Source organism: Folsomia candida, unplaced genomic scaffold (genome assembly GCF_002217175.1).
Source record: "Folsomia candida strain VU population unplaced genomic scaffold, ASM221717v1 Fcan01_Sc008, whole genome shotgun sequence".
Classification (NCBI taxonomy): Eukaryota; Metazoa; Arthropoda; class Collembola; order Entomobryomorpha; family Isotomidae; genus Folsomia; species Folsomia candida.
Genome location: NW_019091200.1, coordinates 1,386,129 through 1,402,420, shown reverse-complemented (window position 1 = coordinate 1,402,420; position 16,292 = coordinate 1,386,129). Strand labels below are relative to the sequence as shown.

Below are 16,292 nucleotides of genomic sequence, written 5' to 3'. Positions count from 1 at the left end.
CAAATTTCAAATAATATTTAATTATTATTATTTTATGATTTTATAACTCTGTTCATCCCAAATTTTCATAAAGTAGTGTATTTAAATATTGAACTATTTCGGCTTAAATCTCACTCACATTTACTTAATTCTTCATTCAAAAAATGAAATGACTTCAAAAAATGACTTCCTTGCACGCCAACTCCACTCGCAAATTTCAAGCAATCATTTAATTATTATTATTATTTTATGATTTTATAACTTACGTAGACTTCTTTACAGAAACCATGAAACGAGAGTGTTTTCTTATTTATCCTTCTTCTTTTAATTGTTGAAGGAATTAAGAATTATTATTGCATGGTGGGTGATGCTGAATGCGAAAATGGGACTGATCCTGCCATGAAGTAAGTATCTACGTGCAGAAAATGGTATAAAGAAGGGAATGAAATGAATGAATAAGAGGAGAGAAAGTGAAGGCAATTCAAGAATTTTGGGAAGATGAGACTGCGTTAAAGGCGAAGATTTGAGATGAGACGAGTCCTTCTGCATGGGAAGCTCGCTCTGAGGATTCTGCTCTCATTCTCAGCAGAAGCGTCTCAACTTTTGGGTTTTAAATGTAACAAAATGATGCGGTGGTACGTACGTAAAATATAAATTGGTGCGTCTCAAGCCTTGGTTTTAAATACACTGTTTCTCGTAAATATATAACAAAATGATGCGGTGGTACGTAAGTAAGTCTAATAAATTGGTGTGATGTCGGCAGCCCTAAATTGTACTGCTGTTGTTGCTCTTCAGTTCTTCTTGTTACTGTTGCTGCAAAAAAAACAAGGAAATTAGTTCCCTATGCTTCTTTTTACAGTCGAGTTACGATGCGCCCACGACCAATTTGTGTGCACTTTTTTTTGTCCCTGTGTGAATTTAATTTTCGGAATATGATCAACTCTGATTTTTGAGCTCTTTAACCTTAAACTGATATGACGTGGATGACTGACTGACTGACACCCAACAACAACTTCCTCTCATGGAATGACGAATATGACAAATATTTGATTGTCATCGTATTTAAATATTGGTTCGTTTTTTACGGATATGTTAGTCGGTCGGTCTTATTTATTTTACGGTGTGAATTTGATCCTCCTTCTTTCGCAAATAGTTATAAGATTCCGATTCTTCTCATGTAACCGAATAATTTTATGGCTAATTGTATCCATCACGCAATCTGCGACTAATAAAAAAAAATAAGCGACAACGAAACGATGAACCGCTGCTTCGTACATATCCCAATCTGCATAATCACTCCCTTCGTGTTCCAAATACTGACTATTTATTGCTGTACAAATGGATGTTTTTGAAGGATAATGCATAAATATATTAACCAACTAATAAAGATAATTAATGATATATAGATAATTATGAGATGAGACCATGAATTGTCAAATGGTCATATTAACATTTAGTCATTTATTTGGTGAAATTATGAGCAATTATTCTTTTTATGTGTACCTACACAGACATGCCGATTAATTCCAGGTCGGTTTAATGGACAGATGGAAAAATTATGCGGATTTCGATTATTATCTATTTCCTAAATCATGGGTTCGTCGAGTTGTTTAGGTTAGAAAATGAAGTGTGGATTGTATGTGTCGAAATGTTGTTATGCTCTCTGTCGTCGTCGACTTGCTTGTGTTTGTACGTCGTCCATCGTTAAGTGGGTGCTAACAAGTTGAATCAGATTTCATTTCATGTTTATCTTCTTGGAACGACCAGCACCAGCCAGAACCCGAATGGACTCTGGAGCTTGTGTCCAATTCTGTTATGAATATCGTGGCGAATAGCATCCCTGATTTATTTATTACTCCAAACAGCAAAGCTTAACTCGTCAATGCTCTACTTTAATAATTTAGCAAATCTAACGAACAATGGAGGTCTTCAAGCGTATGCTCTCCGATTTTGGTAAAACTAGTGTCGATCGATCACAAATTTAATTAATAGGAAATTTGCAAAAGGCATGATCTCCCAATGGCCACGTTTGGCGGAGATATTTGCATCCGAAAAGGAGAAAATGGGTCTTAACGTTGACAAATTTTACATTTTCCAAATTTGCTGGGCATTTTTTCTTCTTCAAATGCAAATATATCTGTCAAACGTGCCCATTTGGAGATCGTGTCTTTCGAAAATTTCATATTAATTAAATTTGTGATCGATTGACACTGATTTGGTCAAAATCTGAGAGCATATGCTGAGAGACCTCCATTGTGAGTGAATAAAAAATGCATGTCTTTTGTTTATGACACTGTGTGACTTCTGCTCCTTTCGTAATATGCTGAAGAACAGACCAGACCACAAAATGATCCTCAAATTTCTACACCATCACCACTTGAAAAAGATTTTTGTTAAGTGGGGATGGATGAAAATGTGTCAATTTATCAGAGTTTCTAAAGAATTTGATGCCTTATTTCCTTATGCAAAATACGTTAATCTCCCTGTCACAATAATATTAAGCTTGTTCTTATTACAGTTTGCACACGCACGCACGTACGTCATGATGAATTTTACGATGCACCTTCCTCAAAAGTATATGTATTGAGATTGAGATATCTCGAGCTAGCTGCCACAATTTGTGGTTAGTTTTTAACCTAATTGTAATTGTGACGACTAATTTATTTGCAACAAATAGGCAACCACAACTAAACAAAAAGTAATTTCATTTCATCTTCACTTTGACTCAAGAAACTTGCCTGTCCTCGTACTCTTAGTTTTAGTTGGCCAATTCGATAATAATGAGACAAATATTTTATAAATTATTCCGTTTTTATGATTAAAACAGATGGTAATGATAAAATCATGGTAAAATTGTCCCACATTTTGTCACTCATGTATTAAATATGGGGGTAAAAAATTATGCCATTTTTACTATTAAAAGAAAGAAGCCCACAATGACTACGATCATTTTTATGCATACGGAAACAAAAACGGGCGGAAAAGAAGAAGAAGTATTTCGAAGAAAAAGAAAAATTTCTCTCATTTGTCACAGAGTCGCCGAGTTGACTTTTTTGTTTTGTTTTACATAAATAAATGTCAAAAAAGCTGCACTTTATTCATCTATGCAGGAAAGATGTGGATGGATGGATGGAGCTTCACATTCCACGTTGGTTCCACATCTTTACTTACGAGGAATTAGAGAGGAATTAAAGAGAATTGATAGCACAATGCAAATGAAATTGGATTAAACCTTGTCCACAAAAACAATACAGAAGACAAACAACATCGACGAACTTGGTGTGATGCGACGACGATTCAGAAAATCAATTAAGTTCGATAGACCCAAAATGTATGGCAGATAACTTAAACTTAGAATTCTTTCTCTTTTTTAGTAAAAAAAATCTTGACAAAGGAATTCACCTTACCTGAAAAATTAGGGGTGGGTGAAGAAGACGAACCTCTCACTCAATTTGCAAAAAGTACCCACTCAATCAGTCATCGACCAAATAAGACTAAAAAATAACAAATCGGCGTCGTTTAATGACGAATAATTAACGGAATGTGTGTATGATTTATTATGCATTCGTTCGTGTGGGGGTGTCCTTTGAACGAAAAGTAAAATGGAAATTGGAGAACAATGAAAGAGAGTGAGCTCAATATATAATTCGTCAACTCAATGAATTGAATAGTGCATTATTCTGAAAGGAAAGCAATAATATCGACGACGACCTGCCTGCCTCTCTCTCTCGCAAAAATACCATTGTTTTTCATACTTGGATATTTCAGCAGCATTACTATTATTAAACTGTGTAAGGTTAGTTGGTTAATTATGTATGGCAAATAATTTAGCTGTACATGCATGCATAAGTATATACTAATTGAATTTTATAGTAATTAGCCTACATTAAATGTCAGCAAATTACGGTGTGTATAATTCCATTATTTATGCACTCGGTGAGGAATTTATGTTACATATTCTCCAATGAATCAATAGTCATAGGCATAAAAAAATGTTTGGATATTGCGAATTGCAGTTTCTTACGTACGTATTTGAATATTTCTTCTTGTACATACGCGTGACATGACATGACATGAAATCACGGATGAAATCAAAGATTTGATTTGATTTAAACCTTTATTCACGTGTTAATAGTTATCAGTTTACAAAACTGGTTTAAAAACTATGACACAAGTAGATAAAACTATATATTTAACCTAAAAAATATCTAATGGACTCAATAACAATATTGGTCGTCACGTGCATTAATGATGTGTTCACGGACGGCTTGTACATATTTGTTGTAACTCAAGTTTGGGTCCCAATCGCGTGGGAGTTTGTTCCATAACTTGGTCGCGCGATAATTTATGGATTTTTGAGCAAAGTTACATGATGTTACAGTTAAGAGTGGCCAAGAACGTCTCATTGCGGAGGAACTTATTTGGTCTTGGAGGTGTTTAAAAGCGTACTTATACAGAAATAAATCGCGACGCTCACGTATTGTCAAGAGGTTACACTTACTTAACAAATCATTTACCTTTATCGCTTGCTTATTAATTTTAAAGCGTGAATGTTTCTTATGTCGAAATTTTTTTGCAAGGGAGGGAAACATGAATTTGACAAGGAAGGAATTGACTTTATGTTGTATTGAATCGAGTTGAGCATCAGTTTGAATGGCCCAGATATCAATACAAAAGTCCATAATTGAGTGAATATGACTGTTAATCATAATGGCCATGACTTTGTCGGTCAGGTGCCGCTTTAAACCGTGTAGATAACCTAAACTCTGAGAAACTTTCTTAGTAACAGCATTAAAATGATCACGAAAGTTAAGGTTAGAGTCTAACATTACACCGAGGTATTTGAACGTATGTACATATTCTATCGATTGGCCGTTGTTTAACAGAATTGGGGAGGTAAACTCAGGAGGGATTACACAGTTAGGTTTACAAAATATTTGGAACTTAGTTTTGGTATAATTAATTGATAGGTTGTTGTCATCGTACCACTTTTGCACCGCGTTTGCCTGGTCAATAATGATTTTCATCATAACATCTAAATCTTGACCGGCGATGTAGATTACCAGATCATCAACATAGAGTAAGAACGGGATGGTGATGATCTTATTTATGTCGTCTTGATAGGCTGAGTAATACAAACCACTACCCGCTGCCCCTTGAACTACACCCGTTGGATTATTAAAATATTGATCATCATCCTTAAACTTAAAGCATCTATTATTCATGTAGTTATACAGAGTACTAATATATGTAGGGTTTAGTTTAAACTGAGACATTAATTTCTTAATCAACAATGACCTATCTAGGCTATCGAAAGCAGAACGGGCATCATAATAAATCGCAATACATTTACCATTCTTAACATCAAGTGCTGAATATATATAGTTAGTAAATTCAGAAAGAGCAGTTTGACAAGAATGTTTTTTTCTACAGCCATGCTGTTGCTTGCAAAGTTTTGAGTCAATTCTAAAACATAATCGTGTATATAATAATCGTTCGAAAATTTTACAATATATATTTATCATTGATATCGGTCGGAAACTAGAGGGAAATTAAAGAGGGAAATAATGCAATGTTTTAAGTATTTGCAATGTTTTTTTTGATGAATGCGTAAATAATTATAACGTAAAACGCATCTTTTGTACAGTTTTGTGTTTCTTTTTTTTCTTCCTTTGTAAAAATGTGTTTACAGATATTGCAAAGATTTGCATTACATTATTGTTGCCTTTCCGCTCTGGTTAATCCTATTATTTCTTCTTCTCCGTCATCTCATCCGTGTGATTTGATGGTTTGGTGGATGGTCTGGCTTTTAATTGCAATTTTTACAATTTGTAAGCAAAGAGTTAAATGGTGTTTTTGAGATTAAATTAAACATTGATGGGTTTAAGATTGAGATAAATTGTGGTAAATATGTATGTAAGAGCAAATATTCTAAGTACCTCAATTTTCCTATTTTTCCTTCAGGAAAAAATAAATAACCAGTTTGTCACCTTGTCGTAGTCATTGTCGTCTATAGGATAAATATGTAAATATTAATGGTATATATGTAGATAACTGATTGTATTTTTATGCTGCTCGATGGCGCATTTTTAGTGAAAAAAATCTTGCAGACTGTTCTTGACGTAGATAGTTATGCACATACCTAAGCATTCAAGAATGACCAGTACCTGGGACAATGTGAAATAAATATAGACAAGAGGTGTGTACAAAATGATCGTAAAAGTCGTTTCGTTTTAGCCAGAACCAGGACTTATGCATGTAATCGTTATGTCCGTCCATCCGTCCGTCGTTCGATAACCTTCGAACGAGTAGACCAATTTTAGCCTAAAAAATGTATCTGGGCAATGCAACGACCGAGTTGCAGAACATTTAATCAATCCTGGTTCGGGCTAAGCAAAGTTGTACTAATTGGTTTTATAATATCGATCATGCAGTAGTCATACGGTCGAAGGATGAATCGTCGTAATTGGCATCATTGTTAATTAAGATTAATTAATTACTATCAGAATTTGCGCCTAAGTCAATTTATCCTCCTTACATTGGCAAGGAGGTTCAAGGTGCTGAGAAAAAATCGGGTTGGTTTTATAACGAAAACGATATATGAAACCGGTTCAGGAGTGGTCTGGCCTTTTTACGATTAGTCAAGTGAGACGTATATAAAGAAGAGGCTCCAAATCGATCTGCAACACTATTGGCGCCTGACCTGATAGAAAATAACATAAAATCGGAGGATTAAAAAAACTGAAAAATTAAAAAATTTCTGAAACATATTAATCAGGTAATTTGCATATAATCGATAATATTTTAGGAATTATTTCCAGTGATATTTGACCTTTGAACGATTGTTAGTCAAAAATTTGAATTCTTAAAATTAAAAAAAAAATCCCAAATTTTTACATATAGTGCAAAAACTGATTAAATAAGCCCCTAATTTTATTACGGACTATTTATCTACCAGAAATTACGCAAATTTTAAGCAATGTTACATCAAAATCGCTAGAGCACGAAAAAAGACCCTATATTTCATTTATAAATCTGTGGAAATTTTCGAAAAATAATCAAATTTTTTATATATATTTGTCGCAGTACAAAGATAATCTAGGATGGCTTTCTCTACATCATTGTTCGCGATTCTCATTGTTCTCGCCATTTCATCCACATCATCATCTCCCGTCCTAAAATCCTTTGACCAACCAGAACTGAACGGAGTTTCGCACGAGTCCTCACACCGTCTCGAAACTTTAAAGAAAATAAATCCATTCGCACATGACGTCGACGTGTCCGCAGTGCTGACCAAACTGGGAGGAGTCGAGGGTCCAGAGGACACTCAGGAGTACCTGGCACACGTGACAGACTGGATTGAAAAGGCCAAGGCGCAAGAAAATCTGGACGATCAGCAATTTTATAATGAGAAATAATTAAGTAACTGTAATTCATAATCCTAGTAATATAATAAATTTATATATTTACTTACAGTGGAACTTTTCCGGCTAATTGTTATCTCATTTGCATATTTTGACGCATATTCGCAATAGATTATTCAATATGAAAAGCCCGTATCGCCGAAAATGGGGATAGTGAGATTTATGCAAATGAGGTGATCCAAAAATTCAATTGTATATATTGGTATTTTATTGAAATTATGTCAAATACGAAAAAAAATTTGTTTAATAGAAATTTAGGTGACAAATTGGTATTTAGTGACAATTTAATGGAAATTTTCGTGAAAAAAGTTATGTAGTAAAAAATTAGATACATGATTTCAGAAAAACAAAAACATTCAGGGCTTTTTAATGGTACTATTTGCGAGCTTGTCGGCCCTGATCTTCTTGTAGTAGTCGTCCTCATAGTCGTAGTCGTCGATGTGGTAGTGGTCATAATCGTCCAGGTAGTAAAGAATGGCGATGAAGAGAAAGAGGAAGAGAATACTGAAGGAAAGGCTCCACCAGTCGTAGGGACCGCCGCCGCCGACGTAGCCCCCACCTCCCCAACTGGGCGTAGAAATGAAGTTGAGATGATGGTGGTGGTGTCCGGACGGTCTCTAATGGTGGCGCATTCATGCAGTTTATTTCTTTAAAGGGGTCGTTAATTGGAGTTTTAAAAAATTAAATGATGGTTTTGGGTCGTTATCAAAAAAGTGTGTGTGAATTTATAGGTCTCACGTGGTGGTGGTGGGAGGTGTGGTGATGGTGAGACGAGTGACGATGGCCCCCTCCTCCCCCGTGGTGACCATGCCCGTGACCATGCCCGTGGGAAGCTCGACCTCGTTCAAGGTTAGCGAGGGCGGATTCCATCATTCCCTGAATTGAAATAGGACTCATGACCAAAATCGTCAGCATCAACACATTTTTTTAATTATTCAACTCTGGGAAATTTTTAACATTCTGGACGACGAATTTGAAGTCAGTAAGATGATTAACAGAATTTTTTAAGCCAGTTTCGGTGAGTCCCAATTTTTCTGAAAGTTTCTGAAACTTGAGATCGCCTTCAAAAAGTGTCCAAATCTGGAGTGTGCACTTTTGTGTAATTGACAACGACTTGCTTTACAAATTTGTCGCCCAAAATTTTTAAATAAATTCCCAGAGGCGAGCAATGATTAAAAATGTGGCGTCACCGAGTCTACATTAAAGTGTGTAAATAAGACGCGCTTACATGTCGCATTCCGCCAGGCTGATGAATATGACCGTGCTGTAAGGCACCACCTCCTCCGTGAATGTGACCTGGACCACTAGCGTGATGATGGGTCTACAATAAAGAATAGTGGTGATTTTATATACATGTTTTACGGAGTGAGGCAAATTGAGACACACACAGCAGAGGCACGATAAGACGAGTGAGAGTGGACGCCGTGACCACCGTAGTCTGTGTATCCCCAGTGGGAGGAGCAGGCAGTCCCCTGATACACCAAGACCCCCAGCAGGACAAGAATTCCCTTCATGGCGTCGTAAAAAGTATGTGAAACTTCGACGATTGAAAATTTAGAGACGTGGAAACCTTCTCGAAACCAAGTTTCCCTTCCGACTGGATAACATTTCTCGTTGCCTAAAGTTTTTTAGAGAAAAAATGAAGGTGCATTTTAAAGAAAGATTTTAAACGTCTGCTGATCCGATCGCATTTTTATTGTTAAAGGCTCCAGTCTTCTTACTCGGTATGACAAAAGAAGGGTCCCTATTTTCGATAGAAAAAGCATAGTTATGTCATCTCACTTATGGAGTAAGTAGATAATAAGCCGAGGAAATTCCCATTTTTAAGAAGGTTGATTTTTTAAAAGATTTTCCGATAAAAAGGAGACAGAGGAGAGATGAGAATCTGGTTCAAGGACATAATAGAAACCTAACATCACTCTAATAATATGGCTAATGGAAATGGATGGATGGATGGATCAGAGATCACCGTAATATTCCTCACATTCTACTCGTATTGTGCAATTGCGTTGAAAAAAAAGACAAAAATGTGTTCTATTTATGTTGTAAGTATGTCGCAGATTGGAAATTCTTACAAATGTTTTCCTGATACTATTTACTATACTTGCTTACTGCAATTTATAGCACTGAATTTCCACCTCGAGTAAGTACATGTTCATATTTATGTTATATAGCAGATATGTCTCACATTGGCAATTTTTCCCTGATAGTATTTACCATAATTTGCATATGTACTGCAATTTACAGGACTCAATTTGCACCTCATGTTTGTGGTGCAAATAGTACTATTGTAGTACTATTCCAGTACTACTTGCATAATAAAACGTGGCGTGACGATCTTGTCACGTTGATGTCGTCAGAAAGAAAGAACGATGTCGTTTTTTTGTTGTTTTGTTGTTGAGGATGCGGGGCAGATCGGGACGCGGACTTTGAGCTTCATACCAGAATCAACACAACTCCCGTTTGCTCCATCCATGTGGCTCTTGTTGTTTGTGAATTACTCATCTCCGGTCGAAAAACTAATTATTTGTCTCTATTTACTTAATTATTGTCCAATCTGCTTCCATTAATAGTAAAGTGTGTGGTGGTCGTGCGTGGGTGGGTGGTTTACTCGGTGTGCAATTAATTTCGTTCGAATAGGAGCCATATCATTCTGCCCTCTGAAACCTGACTGGACTGGACTGGAATTATTAATAGTTTTGGTAATAGAGTTTCGTTAAACTGGTAAATTAGCATAATGTTCGCTTTATTTATTTATGTAGTGTTTCTCCATTTCAGGTTGGACAGTAAATAAATAGTATCTATAAGTAAGAAGATATTGGACTGGACTTTGTGGACTGGACTGGCTGCCTGGCTGAAGTAGTAAAACAGACTAAATAATTATTTATCCTCCTACTCCAATTGGTGATAAGCCATTCGTCTCTCACTCGTCTTCGCCACTCGTGTTGTTTGTTGCTAATTTACCCACAACACAACATCGTCCCGTGGTCTTGGTTCATCCTGGTCCAGTTGACAACATATAAAAGAACGGGAGGATTACGCACATTACCGCATCGCATGATCTCCATCGTCCAATATTCGACTCGATTCATCATCACTGATGGTTAACGAACGGAGGTGGAGCTGACAGGACGACGAAGATCATCACAGCATCAGGAGCAGAGATGATGATCAAATAGATAGAAATGATGCACTACTGGATGATGGAAACAAGACGCTGTGCTATATCTTCACCACCGGTCAATCCTTTCTGTTGGAGTGAACTAAACAAATAGATAAAAAATAACGGACATGTTAGTTACGTTAATTACTCACGTGTATGTAATCCAGTTTAATTATGGTGTGATTCTGTTTGCAATTTAGGAAATCCCTGGCTCTTCTCCTACCTTCTTCATCATTCTCAGTGTGAAGGTTTAACTTACCGGTCAATCAAAAGTAACAAAGAGAAGAAGAGCCCACACGGAGGGGGTGTTATTCGCTATTACAGTTTCATGTGACGTGCATGGGAAAGATTTTGCAATCGAGTGAGTGAGCTGAACTATTAAACTGAAATACTTTTATAATACTACCAACCACACCGGTGGAAATATCAATAAAATACTGCGCCTACCACGAGCAAGTAGTAGCACGTAGTGTGGATGGGATCAGTTAGCCATAAGAAGAATAATTGACTCGCCATCATCGAATATAGTGCTATCCTCAGCTAGATTTTTTTTTACCATTATAAAATTTACTACTCTTTGGGACTGCAACACGCGAGGAGATTCAGTTCCAAGAGGAAAAGGACAGAAATTAGATGCGCAACCGGCCTTTTTTGGCAGCTCAGTATTTTTATCGTCATTACTAATCACTCAGACCACGAGGACTGAACATGTCGAGCCCCCCGGATAGCAACCCGTTCGATACGACGGATGCAACATCCCTTCCCAACATGTCGCGTCGCCTGTCCCGCAAAGAATCCATTATGAGCAATGGAGGTGAACTTCCTCGTAAGTGGAGCTAATTGTTAAGGTTGAGATTGTTACGTTTTTCAAAGCAATTCATGTAGTTATTTCTATACATTTTCTAGCCATGCCCTGGTTTGGGATGGACATTGGTGGAACCTTAGCCAAACTTGTGTACTTTGAGCCTTTAGATAATACTCCAGAAGAAGACGAGTCTGAGGTGGAAACGCTGAAAAATATCAGAAAATATTTGACAAATAATAAAGTCTACGGGGAAACGGGACATCGGGATGATCATCTTCAGGTATGTATATGTATTTATTAGGGAAAATTGTGAGTATTTAATTTGCATAATTGTGATACTTTTATAGATGGAAAATGTCACAATCGGTGGGAGGCGAGGAAGCTTGCACTACATTCGTTTCCCAACATCAGAAATGGACAACTTTTTAGAACTGGCAAAATCCAAAGGGATGGCGAGCCTTGCTTCCACCGTGTGTGCAACAGGGGGAGGTGCCTTCAAGTTTGAAAACCAGTTCTTTCTTGTACATACACAGATAAATAATATGCTAGATAGATAAATGATTATAAAAAGAGTTGCAATTTTCCTAACTTTTACTCTTGGTCACAGGAACTAAATATGCGACTGCACAAATTTGACGAGCTGGACTCACTCATCCGGGGAATGGAATTTGTCGAAGGGAACAATCCTCAGAGCGAATGTTACTATTTTAGCAACCCGAAAAGCGATGATTGCCGCAAAATTCCGTTCGATTTTAGCAATCCTTACCCTTTTTTGGTGAGCCATCATTATCATCATCAAATTCATCAAGGCCGTCTTTAATTTCTGTTGCTAATTAAATTATTTCATAACGGAATGTATAGGTGGTGAATATTGGCTCTGGTAATACTATTTTTTATTTATTCTATAAAAGTTATACTTATGTAATTAACATTCTGTATCTTTTCTCTTTTAGGTGTGAGCATGTTGGCTGTAACTGGACCTTCGACGTATCGGCGTGTCACAGGAACGAGGTGTGATTACATTTGCGAGTTGGTGTTCCTTTACTATTTTTTGCTTTTAAAATATCTTAAATCTTTGACTGGGTTGGATTTCGGGATGACTTTACTAACATAAATATTATAGCGAAAATTTTTTACACCAACTTCAACTTGTTTTTTTTTGTGATTTTTTTAGTTTGGGAGGAGGAACATTTCTTGGTTTGTGCTGTCTCTTAACGGGTTGTTCCAGTTTTGAAGAAGCAATTGAACTCGCCACGCTCGGAGATAGTACCAAAGTGGACAAATTAGTGAAAGACATTTACGGCGGAGGATACGAAAAATTCGACTTGGATGGTAACATTGTGGCGTCGAGGTGAGAATCTAACTATTATGCGAATAACTATGTAATCGTCAAATATAATCAATATATTTGCTTCTTCCAGTTTTGGACAAATGATGTCCAAGGAGAAACGTTCCACTGTAACTCGCGAAGATCTCGCTCGGGCCACCCTCGTCACGATTACCAATAATATTGGCTCTATTGCTAGAATGTGTTGTCTTAACGAAGGAATCAATCGAGTAGTATTCATCGGGAACTTTCTCCGTGTCAACACAATTTCCATGAAATTACTCTCGTACGCGATGGAGTACTGGTCCAAAGGTCAACTGAAGGCACTTTTCCTCGAACATGAAGGTTATTTTGGCGCCGTGGGGTGTCTCCTGGCCCTCATCGCGCAAAGGGAGGACTACATTCGAAAACGGAACGAAAAAAATAAGCTGCAAAATGGTGACTCGAAGGATAAGATGGACGACTCTGACAATCATCATCACGATCTTGGAGGAATATTAGGACAAGAGTCGGACAATTTAGTGGACAAGTAGTTTATCATCATTTTGATCGGTCTATTATCCTTATATAAATCCCAAAGTGACAAGCACATTAACTTGGACAATTAATTTTACTACCAAATAATTTACTCGCTACTTGGTGTGCATAAAAATACTATGTTACAACCATCATTATGGTCGTTTCGAAATATATTGTTATTTTTCTATGTGAATATGTATGTAGTACATGAATGTACATATAATATTTTGAGTGCCTGCTACTTAAATTCTGATTCTCTTTTCGCAATGAGGTAGATGGGGCGAGAAACTGTGATAGTCAATTTTAGACGGTATGTTGGGTGGGGGTGGGTGGTTCTCTTAAATAGCATAATATGCAGATCTTTGTGTATTATTATTATCTCATAAATATTTTTACTAGTGGTGGTTGTCATTCTTTGTGAGTCGTCGCAATGTACTTTAAACTAAGTATGATTTCTTTGATAATTTTAGATCGCATTCTTTATTAGTCGATGGGATCAGTTGCTATTAATATTATATTAGCAATTAATGTGTTGATATTTTAATTTAAAAATCTCCATAATGTCAAACTTATCCTTAATAAGAGAGATGACATATCATAAGATTTAGATTAGACATGCACCGAGTACCGAAAAAGTCGACTCGGCCGAGCACCGAGTACTCGGCTATATTTTTGCCGAGTACTCGTTTCTGCTCGTTTGCCGAGCACCGAGCAAAGCTCGGCAATCGAGTACCGAGCAAGGCTCGGCCACCGAGTAAATTGTCAAAAAGATAATCAAAAAAATCATTGTTTACATAATATTTAATTGCCAGTACCTTTATTTTGAGAGCTGGTGGAAGGAATCACGTGAAGTTACTGATTCTTCTTCCTGTTCCAACATTTCGATTAAAGTTGATTACCGGATAGAATTAACAAATTTCATGGGTGTATTTTTCAAGTAAGTTTGATTTTGATTGCAAAAATCACCTGATGGATAATTTGAACTGCGTGGTGTAAGTACCGCGTAAAGTAGTACTGGATGTATATAAAAATTTAAGAAATGCTCGGCCGAGCACGCAAAAATACTCGGCCGAGTCCGAGTAGTTAGAACACGGCTAAAACCTGCCGAGTACTCGGCAGCGCCGAGTACTGGGTGCATGTCTAATTTAGATTTAGTCGAGCTCTTAGTTTTTTATGATACCGTTAACGGTGAATTGGGTGCTATTGTAAGTGCGGAGTAGTAATGATTATGTAGGTGTGAAGCCTTTAGAATAGGATGTTAGAATCCAACCTAGACTTTAGAACCATTCCATTTCAGTAGAAAAAAACAATAAGAAGAAAGAAACAAAGACTTGTTGTATAAGACTATGTATGTTGTTGTTATTAAAATAAAACATACCACGATTTTAGTAAAATAACAAACATGTTGATGCCTAAAAGTTGATAACACCCGTGTTCTTCTTGGTGCAGGACATGTTGCATTCCCACAAACTCGAGAAACGATTCGCATTTCCACCGCACCCATTATAAGCGAAATGTTGACAGCGATTCGCGACCGGGTCGTAGTGAAACTGATCCATGAAATTTCCTCGTCTCACGCCTGGGCACACGATCCCGTTATCTCGTTCCAGCTAGTAAACAAGCAATCTTAATTTATGTATTAATTTGATATATTTACATATTTATTATGAATACCTCACAAAATACGAGAGGAAACTTTCGTCGCATTCTATTCGCGGTGAGGGAGGTTCCAAAAATGATGCGTTTCTTGATGCTCGAATCCACTGTACCTTGAGGGATCACCGCGGCGTCATGAGAGTCGCGAGCGTCACGTTTCTCGTTTATTATATTGTCTGCAGTTGCAGGCGCGGAAGCTGAAGACGCCGCCGGTGCAGATATCACGGAGGGAGATGATCCTAATCCCGATGTGTCCGAGGTGGCAACTGCCGTAGGAGCCAGGTCACGTTTAGGTTCAAGTTTGTTATCCATGAGCTCAGCAGGGATCACGTTGTCATCAAGAATGGCGGAACGTTTCGATGATTCCGAAACTTTGAGGTCTAGGTCAGATGTAGCTTCATCCGTAAATGAGGAGGTAGCCGAGGCAGCATCAGCACTGAAGGAGCTGGAGGATGAAGCAGAAGCTGTGTTATCTAGTGCACTGTCTGCTGCAACCTATTTAGTTAATTATGCAAGTTAATCAATATTGTCTGGATGATGTTGACTTTAATAAACGGATTATTATCACTTACTTGTTGGAGTTTCGAGTCATGCATTACAGAAAGCGATGCAGCCGGAGCTATAGCAGAGTCACCCGAGGCAAAAGAAAGTGCGGCACGTTTCTCTTTGACCATGTTGTCGTCATCGTCCCCAGCGGAGAAAGCTTGGGCCACTTCGGACGCGAGTGAGGCTGCAGGAGCTGGTTCATTCGTGGTGGTGGATGCTGCCGCCGACACAGATTTGGAAGAGGATGCAGCAGACGCCATGTCTGCTGGATATGCGTCTGCAGGAGAAAATCCAACTTGAGGGGACATTCCCCCAGCGAATGATGCACCAGGGGCGATAGATTTACTCGGACCGGCGTAGTTCGATTTCATTTCGTCACCGTCATCGTCTGCAAAGTCATTCAATTATTTTTTAAGATGCACAATTTTTAATTAAAGGTAATCATTTTCTTTCTCGGCTATTAAACAAATACGTTACCCTACTCACCGTACATGTCGTCAGTTGTGTCGCCCGCCTTCGCCTTGGGACGAGCAACCACACCCAACCAGAGAACGGAGACCACACATAAGACGAGGGTCGCCTTCATCATTCCGTTATGCTGCTCAGAAGTTATTTCTGGGTGTTATTTGTAATCTGGAAGCAACTGCTTAAAAACTGGAAAGGTTGGCAGGGTCTAATTCTAGGTTTAGTAGATTATAATTACAATACCATTGTCTGCAGAATGCATGCGGAAGTTTGCACATTTTATGATGGAATTGTTTATAAACAAATTAACTTAATGGGACTGGTATTTAGGATTGTAAATACTGTATTATTATGATTCGCGCAAGGTACATTATGTTAGGTAACGACGACACGTAGTATTATTGCATG

At 37.6% G+C, this 16,292-nt stretch overlaps 3 protein-coding genes across 9 annotated transcripts; 1 reads left to right on the top strand and 2 right to left on the bottom strand.

Annotated features, from left to right (window-relative positions):
• Nucleotides 1-7,601: 7,601 nt before the first annotated feature.
• On the bottom strand, nucleotides 7,602-10,966 carry LOC110853265 (zinc transporter 7). 3 transcript variants are annotated; one of them, XR_004835406.1, is made up of 5 exons: nucleotides 10,826-10,966; nucleotides 8,792-10,666; nucleotides 8,632-8,724; nucleotides 8,142-8,279; nucleotides 7,602-8,050 (listed from the first exon to the last, which is right to left on the bottom strand). XR_004835406.1 is itself a non-coding variant. In XM_022101518.2 (4 exons), exons 1-4 carry the CDS (start codon nucleotides 8,915-8,917, stop codon nucleotides 8,045-8,047), a joined length of 363 nt encoding a protein of 120 aa, XP_021957210.1. In that variant the 5' UTR covers nucleotides 8,918-9,642; the 3' UTR covers nucleotides 7,631-8,044. The 3 variants fall into 3 exon arrangements, 1 of the variants encoding a protein (XP_021957210.1); XR_004835405.1 differs by lacking the exon at nucleotides 10,826-10,966 and adding an exon at nucleotides 10,719-10,819 and having other exon boundaries at nucleotides 8,792-10,653; XM_022101518.2 differs by lacking the exon at nucleotides 10,826-10,966 and having other exon boundaries at nucleotides 7,631-8,050; nucleotides 8,792-9,642.
• A 31-nt stretch (nucleotides 10,967-10,997) lies between these two features.
• Nucleotides 10,998-14,618, top strand: LOC110852990 (pantothenate kinase 3). 5 transcript variants are annotated; one of them, XM_035854288.1, is made up of 10 exons: nucleotides 10,998-11,392; nucleotides 11,473-11,651; nucleotides 11,719-11,892; nucleotides 11,979-12,146; nucleotides 12,233-12,251; nucleotides 12,325-12,382; nucleotides 12,546-12,722; nucleotides 12,793-13,527; nucleotides 13,688-13,841; nucleotides 14,367-14,618. In XM_035854288.1, exons 1-8 carry the CDS (start codon nucleotides 11,275-11,277, stop codon nucleotides 13,229-13,231), a joined length of 1,332 nt encoding a protein of 443 aa, XP_035710181.1. In that variant the 5' UTR covers nucleotides 10,998-11,274; the 3' UTR covers nucleotides 13,232-13,527; nucleotides 13,688-13,841; nucleotides 14,367-14,618. The 5 variants fall into 5 exon arrangements, with proteins under 5 accessions (XP_035710181.1, XP_035710179.1, XP_035710178.1 ...); XM_035854286.1 differs by having other exon boundaries at nucleotides 12,325-12,400; nucleotides 14,373-14,614; XM_035854285.1 differs by having other exon boundaries at nucleotides 12,325-12,400; nucleotides 14,367-14,614.
• LOC110852992 (nucleolar protein dao-5) lies at nucleotides 14,555-16,173 on the bottom strand. Its single transcript, XM_022101188.2, has 4 exons — nucleotides 15,906-16,173; nucleotides 15,446-15,807; nucleotides 14,892-15,368; nucleotides 14,555-14,827 (listed from the first exon to the last, which is right to left on the bottom strand). Exons 1-4 carry the CDS (start codon nucleotides 16,006-16,008, stop codon nucleotides 14,630-14,632), a joined length of 1,140 nt encoding a protein of 379 aa, XP_021956880.1. The 5' UTR covers nucleotides 16,009-16,173; the 3' UTR covers nucleotides 14,555-14,629.
• Nucleotides 16,174-16,292: the final 119 nt, after the last annotated feature.